Consider the following 16,288-nt stretch of genomic DNA (forward strand, 5'->3'; position numbering starts at 1 on the left):
ATGCCCCCGGTCACATTCAAACCGCATTCTCCTGTGGAGGTTAGAAGCGCAATGCGCACATCCTCAAGTAACCAGACTGGACCTCTTGGACGATTTAATTTTTTTAAGGTCTGGAAAACCTGTCAAGTCTCGGTTACACGATTCCGTCCTCATGCAGGCCGCCACCGGCATCTGTATCAAAAAATCTTGGCCGTCTAATGTTCTGCCAAGTGTGTGGACACCTTATTGAAATCCCTTTGAGCTATTCAAAACTGGTTGTGTTATGCGACAACTGTCGTGAATCAACCGTAAGTACGGGGAATTGTTGTGTCTGGTTGCTGTCTGAACTAACAGCTCGCGGTAGGTAAACCCTCAAAAGTTTACTGTTGAATAAGCACCCATAAATGTTCAAGAGTATGCAAGTGCGAACTCCCGTTCAGGAATTCCTTGACAAGGGATGACAGAGTCCAGACTCCATTTATCCTTAAGGTTTCCGGTAGCTACAAACAGATAACTACTTAGGGGACTTAGAAGACTATTATTTCTGGTGGTGTCGTCATAAGTTTAGAAAGCCGATAGGAACAAGGATCTTGATTTTCAATTCTTCGAAGTCAACGTGGTTTTTTTTTATTCATCACAAATAATATTTTGTCAGAATTTGTTATGCGTTGATGAAAAACTGGGCATGCGCTCAAAAGCTGCTTCACCCAGGCATGCCCTCAGTGTCACTCTCCTTGTGTTTTTTTGTCGTCAAGGTATTTTTAAAAAACCAACTTTGATCTTTGCTACTTTTGGATGCCAATGAAGCGGGCAGTTATTTTCAGGTTATCTAACATCAGCAATTGGTCCGTTTCTTCCGTTTCTGCAGCCATCCAGACCACCACCAAGTGGTCGCCGTTTCTTTCGGTGCCCCTGTGGACGCCTCATCCTCGTTCCCATGTACGTACCATGTGTTAATTGTCCAAGGCCGGGATGTCGTCGATTGCTGCTGTTGCCAGCAACAAAAGCTGCAGAGTTTACTGAGTTAACACGTACTCAATCGGCTCAGGCGGCAACAGATATGAGAGGTGGAACTCCAGTGGAGTCTGGACTCATAACAAGTAAGTGTTGAATCATGCTTTCAAGCTGATTTGCTTGGTGCGGCTGAGTAATAACGGTAGTGCCTCAGCTCAGTCCTTGGCCAGAACCTTCCTAGCGTTTTCAGTAAAACAATCAACAAGGGTAAAGAAAGTGTACTAAAATCCGCGAAACCAAGTCAGCGTGTGTATGAGACGACAGCATTCTGTCAACTCCGAAGGCTCTTGGAGGAGGCACTGGTAGCCGGCATTCGATGGATAGTGAAACACGATTAGCTATTGGTTCCTCACTTTGGGTAATCAAAGCTCACCTTGACGCTGGCCTAGCAAGCGACTAGATCATCTGGCCAATCGCGTGTGCTCAATGCTTCTTGGCCGCAGCAGCACCTAATTACGAGTCGTAAGGCGGTTTTACTTCAGGCTTCCTCCTAGAATAACTATTCTTCTACACGATGGTTGAGTGTATCGGATGTTGGTCAACCATCGGAATGCCTCCTTAATTCACATCCAGTTCATTCTACTAGCAGGAAATCCCTATCTAATTACCAAATACTTTGAGTTACAGTTGGTCAGATGCTCGGTAGAAACTTAAAAGAAATGATATACATGATTAAAACTACTGAAAAATTCAGAAGCCTTCCAATGGTTATCAGTGAATGTGAAGAAAACACAAAGATCTAAATCTCACGTATTGGAAAGGAGTATGTCTGCTTCCACGAAAGGATGTCGACGTTAAACTTTACTTCAAAAAGAGGATATCACACGAGATATTATTAAAAGTGACACTGTCTGGGAGTTCGACAGGACTGTTCATTACCGAATATATTGTTAAACTACACAGTCAACTGACTTACATGCCACCCTGACAAGGGAGACTACAGAGTTGTGACTGGACGGGCGCGATGACGCACTTTGAATTCGCGGATTACCTAGCTGCCCTTCTTGTATGTCACCACTGTCTAGAGCAGGTCCTCAAAATCACCTTCCCCTGTTGGCCTTGAGATCAGCATCTCAAAAATTAGAGCCTCCTCTCCATCAGCACTCAACTCTGCTTACAATGAACGGAGAAACACTGGAGAATTTTTGCGAGTTTAGGTGCCTAGGCTCATCCATTCTACCGAACGACCAGCCTAAGGATGAAAGCACAATTCTCTTGGACAGAAATTACAGGTTGTTCCTATAACTGATATGTTCACCATGACGCAGAGAAGAATTGTTTTGAAGATTATCCTTTGAGTTTGTCTTTCTTCCGTCTAACCTGCTTGACATTGTGCTCACAAAAGCCTGTCGAAGTGTGATAGGAGCACTCGCAGGATGGAGATTTTCTACCGCTGACGCCTGAGAAGCATTCCGGAACTGCATCCCAAAAGCGCATATTGAGTGTAAAGGTCCGCCGTCGGAGCTGTCGTCTTGCTGAACTCAAGTGATGTCGATTCCATTGGTCTGGGCACGTTCTTTGTTACTCTCATACGGACATCACTAAAGCCCTCTAACCACTCCAAGAATGGTATGATTGGTAGGCTAGAGACATTGCTAAGACCACGTCGAAGGCCACAATCCATCTACGGTCACAACCGACGTAAGCAACACTGGTTTGATATCTGTGACAGTCATTCCGCCGAACGCCGCGCTTGCGCATTTGTTCTTTGGACATCCACTTTTTGAGGCAGAGATGATTCCCGATTATGATAAACATCCATCCAGAAATAAATAAAACTCAAGAAGGCTTCCGAATGAGGATAGAAGCGTTTATAGGCTTCTGTGTTTTTTTTTCAGCCAACTGGCCGAACGAAGGAATCCGACCGATCGAACTGCGCTGTGGTTATTGCTACTACCGATTCTTTGCACCAGGTGCTCTCAGATTGACTTCGGATGCAAAATGCCCGCAGTGTAAGCGCCTCACATCAGTTGGTCCGGACTTTGCTCGAATACGGGCTTCCAGGTTGCTGATCTACGCAGTGTTAGCATTTACAGCAGCAATAATTCCTTCAGTGAGTGGTTGATCAGTTCATCAATCCATTGTTACGAATGGGGTTACTTCTGTTAGCATTTTCCGCTGTGGTACATCTTACGGGCGAGTCCGCCTGGTTTACCTAATTCTAAGTCAAAGTCCACGCCGCTGGTGCTAACGGCGTTCGCTAGTGAAGGAGCCGATTACTGTGGACTTTCTCATTTATTTTCTTTAAACACCGAGCAATAATTCTCGCCGTAGTTCGAACTACATCAGGTTTTTCTAGTCTTCGATCAGGGAATGAGAGACGAAGTCGATGAAATACCCTGAGAGTGAAATTTGGTTGGCCGGTGACCACCAATTTTTAACTAGACTTAACTGAGTACCAATTTCGCAAGTCAGCATCGTTTAACCAATATTCTGAGTGTTTTACTCTCTCTGATGCTACAAACACTGAGTACAACCAAACAACTGGTAAATAGTCATACTAATGTTGAAGTTGTTCCACTCCCCAGGTGGTAACGTATGTGTACAGAGAAGAAATCGAGGGCCACTACTGTTCCATCTTGGGTGAGTTCGTATTTTAACTGATAAAGTCTCCGAAGCATTTTGACGGAACTAAGATGCTGTACCCATTCTGTGATGGATAGCTATTTAGTTTTGATAAGTTTACAACCCAAATTAGCCTGAAAAGCTGCGGTAGCCCTTTCTAATTAATTGAGGACTGGGCAAACTCAGCAGGTTGTTGATGAGATCTGCTATTCGCGTATGAACTCTTGGGGAAAAGGTTACACGCAGTGACTATCTCTGTTAATGCTGATTCTTAGGTTCATAGCCCAAAATTCAGCATGTTTCGGTTGAAGGCAAATATCCCTGGGGATCAAACTCATGAACTGCTTTGGGATTCAGTTAGTCAACATTCATTCTATTCCTTCAAATCAAGAAAAAGGACTCACTTGGGTTTTACTAAACAGAAGCTTTTGGAGTCAAGTTATTTTACTATTCAGGTTGAAGTAGGGAATGTGGATCGGGACAAGTGAATCAGCACCGTGCCCTATCATTTGGATATCTAAGAAGCGGGAGGACTCTTGTTTTTCTATTCAACCAACATCCGCAAACATAGCTGATTAAAATGGCGCAGGATTATATTTTCCGGACATCTCATAACCATAACCCCTAAAGATGATTTGAGCAGGCTACCCACTGCCAAGCTACCAATTCGTCGATAAAGATCATTCACAAAGCAAAACTGCAATCTTTAGTGCCCAACAGAGGAAAGCATTGGGGACGGTGGGTAGGGTTATTCCTTCCAATACTATACACGCATTTTATATCAACCATCTTCTCAAGAAGAACATTCGTGAGAATGGAACACACCTCGCACAACCCACCATGCTAATGAAAAGCACTTAATTACGAATTTTGTAAGCAAAACTGGACAAATCCTTCGAACTGTATCGCTATCCTACTCCTGATTACTTCAGTGAGCTGAGAATTCCACTGGCCTAAATTCTGACGCGGCGCTCTAGTCATAGAAGGTAGTGGTTGCAATGAAATATCGCCCTTGTAAAATCTGGCAGCCGCGACCCAGGGCATGAGCCTAGCAAGCGTAGTTTTTTGTGCCAGATTGTAACAAGCTTTGCGCGTGCAGTCGCCTGTTCGACTTTTGATGTTCTGCTACAAGCAACTCTCAGGAAAACAAGCGCCCACCTCGTTTTTACTTAGCGGCAGCGAACGAATTGTATGAATAATTGAAAAATGTGGTTAGTCACAACTTGCCTGGTGCTGGTTCAAGTCTACAGCCCAAGTACTTTTGTCCAAGTGCTTGGCTTTCGAATTATTTGTCCATGATCTCCCCTGACCTTGATTTTGAATGTTTACAAACGACTGATGACATGGAAATAGTTGAATTCCATCTATTATGTTATGGTAAACCTTGCTGCCGTAAAATCCATAAAGGGATGAATCTAAAGCCAACCAAATCAGTTCATCACCCGTAACACTCTCAGTGCATGGCTGCGATACGGCCTAAAGGAAGCACTAGGGCTGAAATACTGCTAGGTTGTTCAAAACTAGGGAGGAGCAGTCCAGATGTTGACGTTGGGTTTGAACCACGGACCCTCTGGTCGGTGAGTTCGCACGTCAACTACTTCTTGATGAAAAAACCGTGAGATTTACTAAATCACAGACACCAGAGGCCACTGCTCCTTGTCTACTTTAGTGGATGTTCAGATAAGTTAGTTTGTTTTTGGTCAACTGTTTGACTGGGTCTGGTGCATATGGGGTCGGCTGACCTTTAATTTTTGAATTTGTCTATTGGTCTAAATTGCGGTTTTGGGGAGACAACTGGCCATCACCTTTTGGAAAATGGAATGCGGAATTCTTCTGCTTACAGAGCAGGTGGAGGGTGGTTTCCCAGATCCTTATCAGAAATGGCTAATAGCGCTAGCTTGCAGAGTGCTGGTCTCACCTTACATTCTGTACGGCATGATAACCCCAAAGTGAGCCTCTTGTCTTCTGGCAGCAGCTACTGCAAGCGGGCTGTGATTAGGTCTTCCTTACTTCATTGGCAAGTCGCAAGCCGATCTATCGTACACAAAACTGGGTAAGGGGTTTCTGCGGGACAGACGGTCACTTGGTCTCCGAAATACATGGTTTAACAACAGTGGCCTATGGAGTGCAAGTAGCCGGTGCGTTGTGAATTTGTTGTTTGTCCCTGAAAATTACCCCGCAAGCCTCAAGTTTTAGGATATTATATCCCCATTAGGTCAGAGTAGTGGGGTTACAGACATTTTTGTCCTTCTTCATCTTCACACAAAAGCCAACACTATCATTCGCAGTAGGGAACGGTCACAGTGTATCGGAGACACCGATGAACAAACACTAACTGAGGAATCTAGTCGTGTCGTGATGTCAACACGGTCGCCTTATTTGCAGTAGGGCGGGTGACCACTGACACCATCAAACTCCCTTGAACGTTACCTCTTAAAAACCCCCCTATCCCAGTTCTGTCTATTAGCTATAAACAATTTACCAAGTGTAAATTGGTGGGTTCAGTCCCTGACTACCAATAGTTTTGGAGCATGCTGACCGATTCAGTCCAGAGCCTCGTTCGGTGAAAACTTTCATCAAATTTTACTGGTAAAACCCAGAAATGAGCAGCTCAGTTATGGGTCGTAAGTTGGAGAAACATGTTAAGGCGGCCTCCCCGGATGACACTGACCGTAACTGGTTTACTAAGGTTGTAATTCAACTGTTGTGAGACTTGCTCCCCCCACTCCGAAGAGGGGCATTGAAACTGACCACCGGGTTTCCAGTGGCACAGCAACATTTAGCTGGCCACAGTAAATACGCGAAATAACATCTGTAACGAATTATGCAAGCGTGGTATTGGCAACGTGCCAGAATCCTTAGAGCATCAGATTAAATCTGTCAGTTTCAGGTAGTTAGGAAACGCGCTATATATGTCCAACCACAACCTACTCAGGGAGGCGTTGTTTTCTGTCTCAAGCCATCGTTCAATAAAGTCTTCCAAGGGACGGATCAAGATATGTTGTGAAACCGGTTAAAGTTAAACTGAGCACTGTGGGATCTTCACGGTCTCCTGGTTAGGGTATACGTGATCCTGCCTGCGCTTGGTTGGAAGCAGCAGAACATGAAATGCCACTCATGCTATGATTTTCTGGCCAGACTACCTGGTAGCATTTCGCCTGTTGTTGTGATCCGGGATCAGGTTTGCGAAGAACGCCTCACTAGTCCCACTGGTGGCTCTTCAAACCGATATGAAGCCCAGATTTATTTATTTCAATGATGTCCAGATTTGTAAGTACGTTCCTCTTGATTGTCTTAAGGACAGGATTTCTTCGAGCCGAATCCCAGCCCCTAGTATTCTTTGTCGATCATTTCTAAAACATGCCTCATAGTCGCGTGGCAGTCTGGCGCTAGGGTGAGAAATTCGCAAAACTGATGTTCGCAAACGCAAAACGCCATCTACCAACCATAAAACTATCTTCGTGTTTCCCCGAAGGCATACGGATCAACACTAGGAAGGTACACCATTGGTTATTTAATGAAAATGACGTTGATTATCGAACTTCCACCGCCGTTTTAACTCGCTCTTCAAGATCGGACTTCTTGCCTACCAAGCCAGTTTTCCTCCTTGACCGTTGTTTATCTGTCAACCATTCTGAAGCTTTATTCTTCTTCTCAACTACATTGATTTTTGAAGCATCTTTTGACTCAAGAGTTTATATTTTACTATTGGCTTGGAAATTTTCTCCTCCATTTACAACTTCGGTACATCTTCCCAGTGCCACAACGGAATTCTTACTCTTCAGTGACCCTGATCCTTTTCTTCTGTGGTCAAACGGACTGACCCACTCAACCCTGCACTGACGACGTCACCTCGATCGGTGATGAAACGTTTGCAATCCAATTGCCAAGCTCGGCGAACAGACCAACAACCAAACAACGCACCCGAGCTACCTACATTCCACAACATTGCTAAGACTGAAATCCCGTTTTGACGGTTGTTAACCAGCCGGAAATGTTCTCATTGGAACTGATAATTTCCTCGCTCCGAACGGAGCACTGATTGTCGTTGGCTTGTTCGCTTAGCTAGGGAAATTGGTCGTATAGGATCACACGTTTGCAACCAAATTGCCCAGCTCAGCGAACAAGCCAACGACCATCTACGCCACCTGAGCTACCGACATTCTCCTCTATAGGAGCACTGATTGCTTACAATTATGATCAGCAAGGCCGAGCGAAGCATCTATATCACCTTACCAGAACCCAAGTTATTCGTTTGAATGGGTTCTATGGAGAATTTTTTTGGAAAACTTTCATTGCCCTGATTTGTGACGTGAATCGAAGTAGTTTTCTGGTGGCTGGCCTCTCTTCGTTCTCTCATTTGTTCATCCAGTAAACTTTCTTTTCGCAAAGCGATTGACGGAGAGAGAGCTTACTTGTTTCCAACAAATCAAGTCAAATAGTCCCGATATGATAAATGCACGTGAGAATGAATGGTTGGAAATTTTGAATGCTCCGACCCACTTACTCTCATTCCCACTCAACTCTTGATGGGACCCGAACAGGCGCATCGTCCTGCCTCAGAGCATGATACAAACGTCCTCTCAACCGACATGTTGCCGAAATACTTGACTACGACACAGTTAATTTTCCAGTGAGCTACTTCCCAAATCGTTTACGGCTTGTAATGGACGGAACCCCTGCCGCATTAGGACGCCATTTGCTTTATACCTTTTGCGCTCCTTTACAAAAGGTCACATGGTAGCTCACTTTAATATTGCATTATATTATATTGTTTATGTAATATCACATAGCATCATTAATCATAATAAACCTGTTGACCCATCGAACTAACATCCGTGGTCATGTATTCGCTTTCAATTGGCAATACATGAGCATTATTTGGTTCGTATGTTGGTGATCCTGAAAAATTTAACATTGAATTACTGTGATGGTCGACCGTTATTGTTTATATCTTCTAGACTCGCAAAATAATGAGATAAACATACAACATGGGGCCTCAAATAGGCACACTCGTGATCACAAGAACATCAAACTTTCACAAAATCTTGATGAATCCTTCTTTTCTATCTGCAGGTTTGGGACTCGCCGGTCTTATCATGTCCATCAAATCAATCCAGTACTACCGAATGCCTGTCAGTCGTATCGTCATTGGCGGCTATGAAATATGAAGATTTGAGAATAAAATATTTTTAGGTCAGAAAGACATCTGAGTAGAAGGAGCAATAACATGATCCGCTACACACAGGTTCCACTGGTTTGACAACAAAGCATAGAGGAAATGGAAGAAATATGCGCCACAGCACTAAAATACGGGAATTGAGAACATCACAGATATTACAAGTCACATATCACAAATAAGTAGATTTTCGAGTATCTTTCACTGACTGTAGGGAGAATTCATTTTGGATGGCGGACTCGGAAAATTCCACAGGTCGCCAGTCTGAATGCGCGTTAGTCCAGTTAGCTCCAAAAGAATCGTCCATCAAATCACGGGAACTTGTCACACCTTCGGTATCACGTAAAAGATGGACGCGATCTGAAAAATCCCGCTCACTGAAATAGCGTGTCAATCGACTGGAAATTCCTGTACAAAAGGAATAGAAAACAGTAGAAATCCATAAGAGTTGGAGTGATGTGAAGTAGCTTGCTGTCCAAAGACTAATCGAGTGGAAGTTAATGTGTACTTCTGAAGAAAGCCCGCAGCAGTTGGAGTCTTGCAGTTCCGTATTCTCGTCATCTAACAACGGTACCTTACAACATGGAGCGACTTTCTGAACAGGACATCGTGAATGTCATGAATTGCAGCTGTTACAATCGCTTACACTACTGACAGCAAAACCTCGCAAACTGTCCGTAGCTGTCACACTGCACATGTTGTCAGAGTATGGATCTTGTTAGTTGTTACCACAGTCATCATCGACCAACCAGGTCAACCTTGTTGTTGATGATGTTGACACACCAAAAAAAGATAGATCCATACATGGACACAGACTGTAAACCGAATTTCCAGCTTACAGTGCAACCAGCAGATCTTATTGTGATGAAAAGATGCTTCGACTGAACGGTCAAAAGTCGGTTCGTTGTCCAGCAAATCAAGTATGCACTCATATGGTAGGATTATACCTTGATCAGGGTGAACGACAAACTATTTCACAGCAGAGACTGAAACTGGTAACGGGGATGGAAATATTTTGACGGAATTATTGGGGCTTAAGTAATTTGCAAACACCTTGACCCACTGCCTAGTGTCACCACGCAGATTGCAACTAGAAAATAATGTGGAATGGCGGTCCTCGTGACATAAACTCGGGGCAACTATAAATTTAAAGACCACTCTTGAACGATTCACCGGATATAGGATTTGGTAGACTGACAGTTAATATCGGTAAGTGAAATTTCTATCACCTCCACAAAGGAGTTTAAGTTGAACGCGCCAATATGCCCAATCTACCCCGTGGGAGAGTATGGAAGCGGGTGAACTCCGTATCGAAATAACAATGGAAGCTTTCAACAACTGATGGAGACCCTAAGCAAGAAAGAAAAATCAGGTGGCGTACGACGGTCCACCTACTCAAAGTAATAAGTCACCTAGTCCCTATGTGTGATAGACACAGCTGCTTCTCGTAGAAGACAGTTCATGCCTGCAGACGGGTCTAGATATTGCCGGCGAGCTGAAACCTCGGACAAGAGAGCGACCGGAGCTTTCAACTTAAAATTCCAATCACAAAATGGCGGAAGGGAGGTTCAGCCTGTGATGATCAGTTTGCCGAACATGCTCCAACTCTGAAGGTCAGGGGACTACTGTTCAACCATTTACTCACACACTAAACTGCGACGAAATCCTGTATCAAAAAAGGGACCTAGAGTATATCATTTCAGAGGGGTTTGGTAAACAATCGGTGGATTTATTGTTTACCAAACTCCTCTGAAACGATGACTTCCCAATCGGTCCCAAACATTTTCCAATTGATTGACCTACAGTATAGCTCAGTAGGACACGGAGGCGCATAAACTGTCACACCGCGGTTATTGAATTCAACTTGACCTCGTGACAATTGCCTCATTCATTTGCTTACTCCGTCCACGAGCTTTTGATGTCCACTTGTTTTGCTTGTATTCGCCCACCATTCACCTTGCCACAAAGGCCGTCCCGTCCGACACTGGTGTACTAGCATATATGTATGTGTGTGAATATGCGCAACTAACCCACTAACCACATGCGTGTTCATGCTTCGTTTGTTGAGTCTGCCCTGACTTGTTCTGTCATGGGTTCCATGTGATCGCATCGCCAATCAGAATCACGATAGCGTCCTCGGAAGAGACAACAGCAACCCACACTACAGAGCCAACGTTCCGCTCGCCGTTGTTTGGTGTGCGGACCTTGATACTGCACTGTGCCGGTCAGTGACAGTTTGCATTTGTTGGAGCCACGAAGGTGGACAATTCGCGCTCGCTGTACCTGTATCAACACTGCCGTAGAACTTCGAACCCAATTCTTCCTTTCCATATTCGGGATTGTCAAACCTACGCGTGACTCAAAGTTCCGGAACAATGGCAAGCTCCTGTCTACTGGTGATGGTATTTAAGTCGCACCTCAAAATTTGACGGCTCGACGGAATATCCAGTTTGGTGGTTGCAGATCAAGCAAGTACTTCAGTGGTTCGGTTATGTCCGAAAGCCAGCAAACCTGCATCAAATGCCTAGGGATGCACTGTCGTTCACAAAAAGAACTGAATACTTGCGTCGTCACTGCCAAGTCAGATAAGTCGCTGTTTTATTTCAGTTTCGGATAAGGCATAGGTTCCTGAAACCTGAGTTGGATCTCAGTTGGTGAGGATCTGGCCGCTAAACGCCATTCGCAGATAGCGGCAGTGTGCGAGACCGACTCACTTTAGCAACAGGACTACCACGGCAGCCACCAAGTGACAAGAATAACTTGGACCCAACACAATCCAGAAAATTTAGGCTAGACGTAGGGTAGGGTCGGTTTAGCTAAATCAGCGCGCATGTGGGCCCCAGTATCAGCTCTGACTGACACTTCAAGTAACGAAAACAGTCTTCAACACGCTTTTACACGCTGTGCCACGAATGACTATTGGAGACTATCTAGCCATAGCGTGTTGAAACCAGATATTCACTGATAAGTGAACATCACCATCCTCAGTACTTTACTGGAATATAATTTAGTGGAAAGCTTGGAAGCCGAGAACAGAATCGTGACGAATCCCTCATTTCATGCTGCAGTGAGGCAATCTACGTTCAAAGTGAACTTCACTCTAATATTTGCGTAAGTGTGATTCTCGTTCTAATGAGCTGTACAGGCTATCGAGTGATTACTGGAAGCTAGTCAGAATGTCTTATATGAACAGTCATCATCAAACCAACGACTCGGTTGTGTACAGCTGTTAACCTGTCCCTAAGCTCTACTCCGCCCCTAATGACGCACCGATAGTGTGATTCGGTTGGCGATGCGCTCCAAGTGTTCAGGTCAGAGGGCAAACCGAAGGCCACCTGTATTACCTAAGCTACCGAAGTTCTTCTCAATGGTGTAATTTTTGTCAGTGAAGTGAGCGACTAAAGCGTGTCTGTGATAGGAACTCCTCATTGAGATCAAAACTGAACAAGTTTGGCGGCGGAAGTAAACTACAAAAAGCAACCGCAACCGTGGCAACATTGAACAAGGACACTAATTTGTTACTTACTAATGTTCGGTGGACAGTACGGTCGTTTTGCTTAACCCTACATCATGTGCGGTTGACTGGCAAGACATAAAGTCACTGTATCGAGCACACCATGAATTAACCAGCCTCCAGACACTCACATTCGGTTGTGAATGATATCGGCTCGCTGCAGCGTGAGCAGTTCGAAGAAATCGTAATGTAAAGAGTGAACAGTGTGAAAAACGAGTTGTGCCAATCCAGTAAGCCGTAAAGCAGCTATAATCTCATCCCCAGGACAAACGCTCCTTAGAAGTCTACCTTCAATTGATGGCGAGTTTGCGTCTGATATTGTTAATTAGAGGATCGTGTGTGGCAAACTCACCGAATTCGTTCAGTTTTGAGCATCCGTTGAGCTTCAGCAAGAAACCGCGTCATGGTGCAACTTTGTTGTAGGGCCTCAGGACTAATAGTTGGCGATTCCTCCGGCTTATCCGCCTTTCGTCAGTCGAACCGGTTATTCTTCTGGTACCTAAGTCATTGATCAAGCCGTAGCGGTGCCTACTACGTCAGGATGACAAGTCACCCTGTCAGTCTCATTTCCACACCAGCATTGACAGCTAAGCAAATGCAGATGGTGCTTTATAGCAGTGAAATCACCTCATGATGTCATACTGCACGCGCTTAAGTTTGCACGCACCTCCGTTCTATCCTGCTCACCTAAGTGTGATCAATGCCCTGATTAAATTAGTATCAATTACTATACCGATGGGCTGTACAACAGTGAAAAGTGGATAAGGGTAGACGAGTGTGAGTTGCAGCACAATCGAAATCACATGCCTCAACTATGGTACTACCGTACGTCATGGTTCAGCCCGCGTGAACTGCGTACGACTGATTTGTTGCACAGTCACAACACGCTGGCATTTGGCACGAACATCACTAGTTACGAAGACAGTTGCGGAAGTATACACACCTTAATATACATTTGCAGCATTTGTTATTCCCAATGCTTGAGCACAGTGAAACCCCAGAGTGCGGCATATCTCTGGCGGGAAATCAAAAGTCCTCTAACTACTAAGCGTCTTATTTGGCCGACACATATCTAAGCACACACAGCTATCCAAGGAGCTATTCCACGTGTCCTTTTCAAATTGTTAATTGACTTTACAGTTACGAAGTACTTTTGCTTTGTTGTTATTCAGCCTTATACCGTATATGATTGCTACTTCACCAGCAGAACACAAGTGCGCGCCGGAGGCATGCGCCTAACTGCTTCATTGATGTAGGACTTCTACAGTCTTCTGGCTTAACGAGCATTTGGATAGGTACTTGTTAAATCGATTACCTTGATGCAGGAGTCCCACTGGGTGTGACTGGGCAACGTCGGTCAGAGTCTATTCAGTGTTGCAAACCATTATGTGTTGGGTTCTGGGGTGTCCATCCATGAAGGGTTTGTTAGTCTGGGCTTCAATAAACAAATCCGAACCCTAAACTGACCGACCACCTTCCACCCGTTTCCATGCTGCCACAGTTGGGCGGTATGTCCTCATCTTTGCTGATCCCACGTTTCCCTATATACAGGCGATACTTTCAAAGTACAAACAGTCGCACACCGTCCGCGTGCAGAGGGTGTCTCTGATTCAGAAGGCAATATGGTTCGCAACGCTGTAAGGTGTGCTCTACTGTTGACAAATAAGTTGTAGTTGTGAAGACATATTAGTTGTCGGGATTGAAAAAAGCTATCCTGTATTCCCGATTCGAGTAACGATGGCATCTGGTACTAGTCCGTCGGGTGTTACACTGTGGTCAGTTAGGTGCCTTTATCTGCAACGAGGATTTGCCTGAAATGCGTAGGTTTGATTCCTACCAGTATTGCAGTAGCGCCTAACACTGGGAACATAGTACGTGTGTTTTACTTGCTATAGGCAGAAGCAAGTAGACATGATTGTGTTGATTCATTAAAAGGACAGCGAAAAGTAAGTTTATCACTTTGCATCAGTGGTTTAGCTACCAATGGTTGGATAATGTCAACCGCGCAAAGAGTAACCGGTCGACGGATAAATGCACTCCGCATGAGCAGTCAGATGGTGGAGGAACACTGATACAATTTGTAGGGCAGTGTAGTCCTCCACTCACATATTCGAGTAGGCCACAAGCTTAACAGGAACTCGAGGACTACGTCTAACAAACCCCAAGAAGGGAAAGACCATAGTACATAGTACATAGTACCGACATAGTACACTGCTTATAAGCAGTGTACTATATCGAGAAAATATTTACAAACCTCTCCAAAAAATCTCGTACAGTTGGGACCGTCCTTCACTGTGATACAGGATATGGTACGAGTCAATCACACCTATAACCCGCCGTTCGTAGCTGAACGGCCAAGTGCTCAAAACCCTAACTGGGAAGTCGCGGGTTCGAGACTCTCTGAACTTTCGTTAGATGCGCACTACAGATGATTCCAATAAGGAACCCTAACTGGGAAGTCGCGGGTTCGAGACTCTCTGAACTTTCGTTAGATGCGCACTACAGATGATTTCCAATAAGGATGAAATAGCTGTACAGTGCTCCTCGGATTTTAAGCGTAGACTGGCTTCACTTGCAAGACTAAATCTTCATTAAAAACCATAATACTGTTCAGTCAATGGATCTGAGGTCGAAAAATACTTGGGTCATCCGGGTAGTTCTGTCTGCATGGTATTAAACGCTAATTCTACCTATCATAAAGTCACCACCATCGAGAATGGTAAGTCTTCTCCAGCAGTTTTGCATGTCATCATCAAACAGCTTCTTTACGAGCAGGACTCCACATGGGGGCAGCTCATTAGGACTGTAAACATTTTTCGTTCCGTAGCGTGGTAATTATTCGGTTGGGGCTTCTCTCGAAACACCGGTACTTGTTCCCTTGAAAGCACGCAAACTTATGCAAAAACTCCCGTAAACTTACACATCCACTACCCACTTGCTATTCCCCATTCTTGGAAACACATTCGCTCTCCGGGCGGGGACAGCATCGTAGCTTCTGGGAATCTGATCTAGTGAGATAAACCCTGATTAATCAAAGTATGCGAACGAATAGAATAAGCCGTAGTCCATCAGACAGCTGTTGATCTGTTAGCCGAGCTTAGTAATTGACTTGCTTTCGCTTCAGCGGGTTTAGGGATTCACTCTTCTCAAGCATTCTTCGACTGTTAGTGAATGCTACTCTGAAGGACCAATCGGCAAAAGCAAGACCTAATCAAGCTTCCTGATACGCCATCCCATGTCGCTTTGAATCAAACCATCGATCCACTACATTTCAAAGGATCAAGAATAACTTACCACTCTGCTGACACCTGTCTGACTTAGGAAGGTGTCCATTCACTGAAAATGAAGTGGGGAAAAAGTTGGAGAGCAAACAAACTTGAGCGAGCCCACATATGTTGGTTTTATCTTGAAAACAAACAGAACTCATCTCACCTGATACTCTGTCAAGAAAACACTCTAGCGTGCCCACTCGACAACAGCCTGAGGCGAAAAGAGCTAGTTCGAAGCACGATTAGCGTTCACCCAGCAGCTTATTTTCATAATTCAGTCAAAATGCTACACTGCACTAGCTTGTTGGCAGCTGAGATCTATTAGCCATATTTTCAGAACAAGCTTACGAATGGCATTAGGTTAAGGTGCATTCCTTTCTGGAGGTATTTTTGGTCTCTTTGGACTGCGTTCAACAGCTACGTAAGGACCATCCAGGTGTCCGTAAGTCTCGAGGGACATTCTGCTAGAAACTCCATGGGGAAATTACAAAGTATCCCCCACGTGTCCCCTCATTCATGGGACACCTAACGAAGGGTTTTGCTGCAGTGTGCCACTAGCACGGATGGTGCACGTATGAGATTCAAATTTAGCTGAGTTTTTTACCTGTAAATGTATCGCTCGACATTGTGCTACCGTGGAATATATCAGGAATGGAAAGCTCCATGTTACTCATCAATCCATGAGAATAGATATATGCAAGGGATTGGGACACTTATTTTTAGTCGCAACAAATGTGAAGGTGTTTTTGGGTAACAGGCACACAGCTG

At 44.6% G+C, this 16,288-nt stretch overlaps 2 protein-coding genes across 2 annotated transcripts in view; one reads left to right on the top strand and one right to left on the bottom strand.

The window, feature by feature from the left end:
• T265_11868 (hypothetical protein) lies at positions 1-10,876 on the top strand (the record flags this gene model as incomplete). Its single annotated transcript, XM_009178666.1, has 6 exons — positions 1-67; positions 109-339; positions 804-1,079; positions 2,832-3,046; positions 3,522-3,576; positions 8,635-10,876. The coding sequence occupies 6 exons, from the start codon at positions 1-3 to the stop codon at positions 8,727-8,729; spliced, it is 939 nt and encodes a 312-aa protein (XP_009176930.1).
• The window catches only part of T265_11867 (hypothetical protein), a gene marked incomplete at both ends in the record, with an annotated part of 24,238 nt that continues 16,256 nt past the window's right edge, over positions 8,307-16,288 (bottom strand). The window contains 2 exons of the mRNA XM_009178667.1: positions 8,307-9,145; positions 15,546-15,587. Coding sequence (XP_009176931.1) covers positions 8,910-9,145; positions 15,546-15,587 — 278 coding nt within the window. The remainder of the gene's footprint in view (positions 9,146-15,545; positions 15,588-16,288) is intronic.

This window comes from Opisthorchis viverrini, assembly GCF_000715545.1.
Source record: "Opisthorchis viverrini unplaced genomic scaffold opera_v5_618, whole genome shotgun sequence".
Classification (NCBI taxonomy): Eukaryota; Metazoa; Platyhelminthes; class Trematoda; order Opisthorchiida; family Opisthorchiidae; genus Opisthorchis; species Opisthorchis viverrini.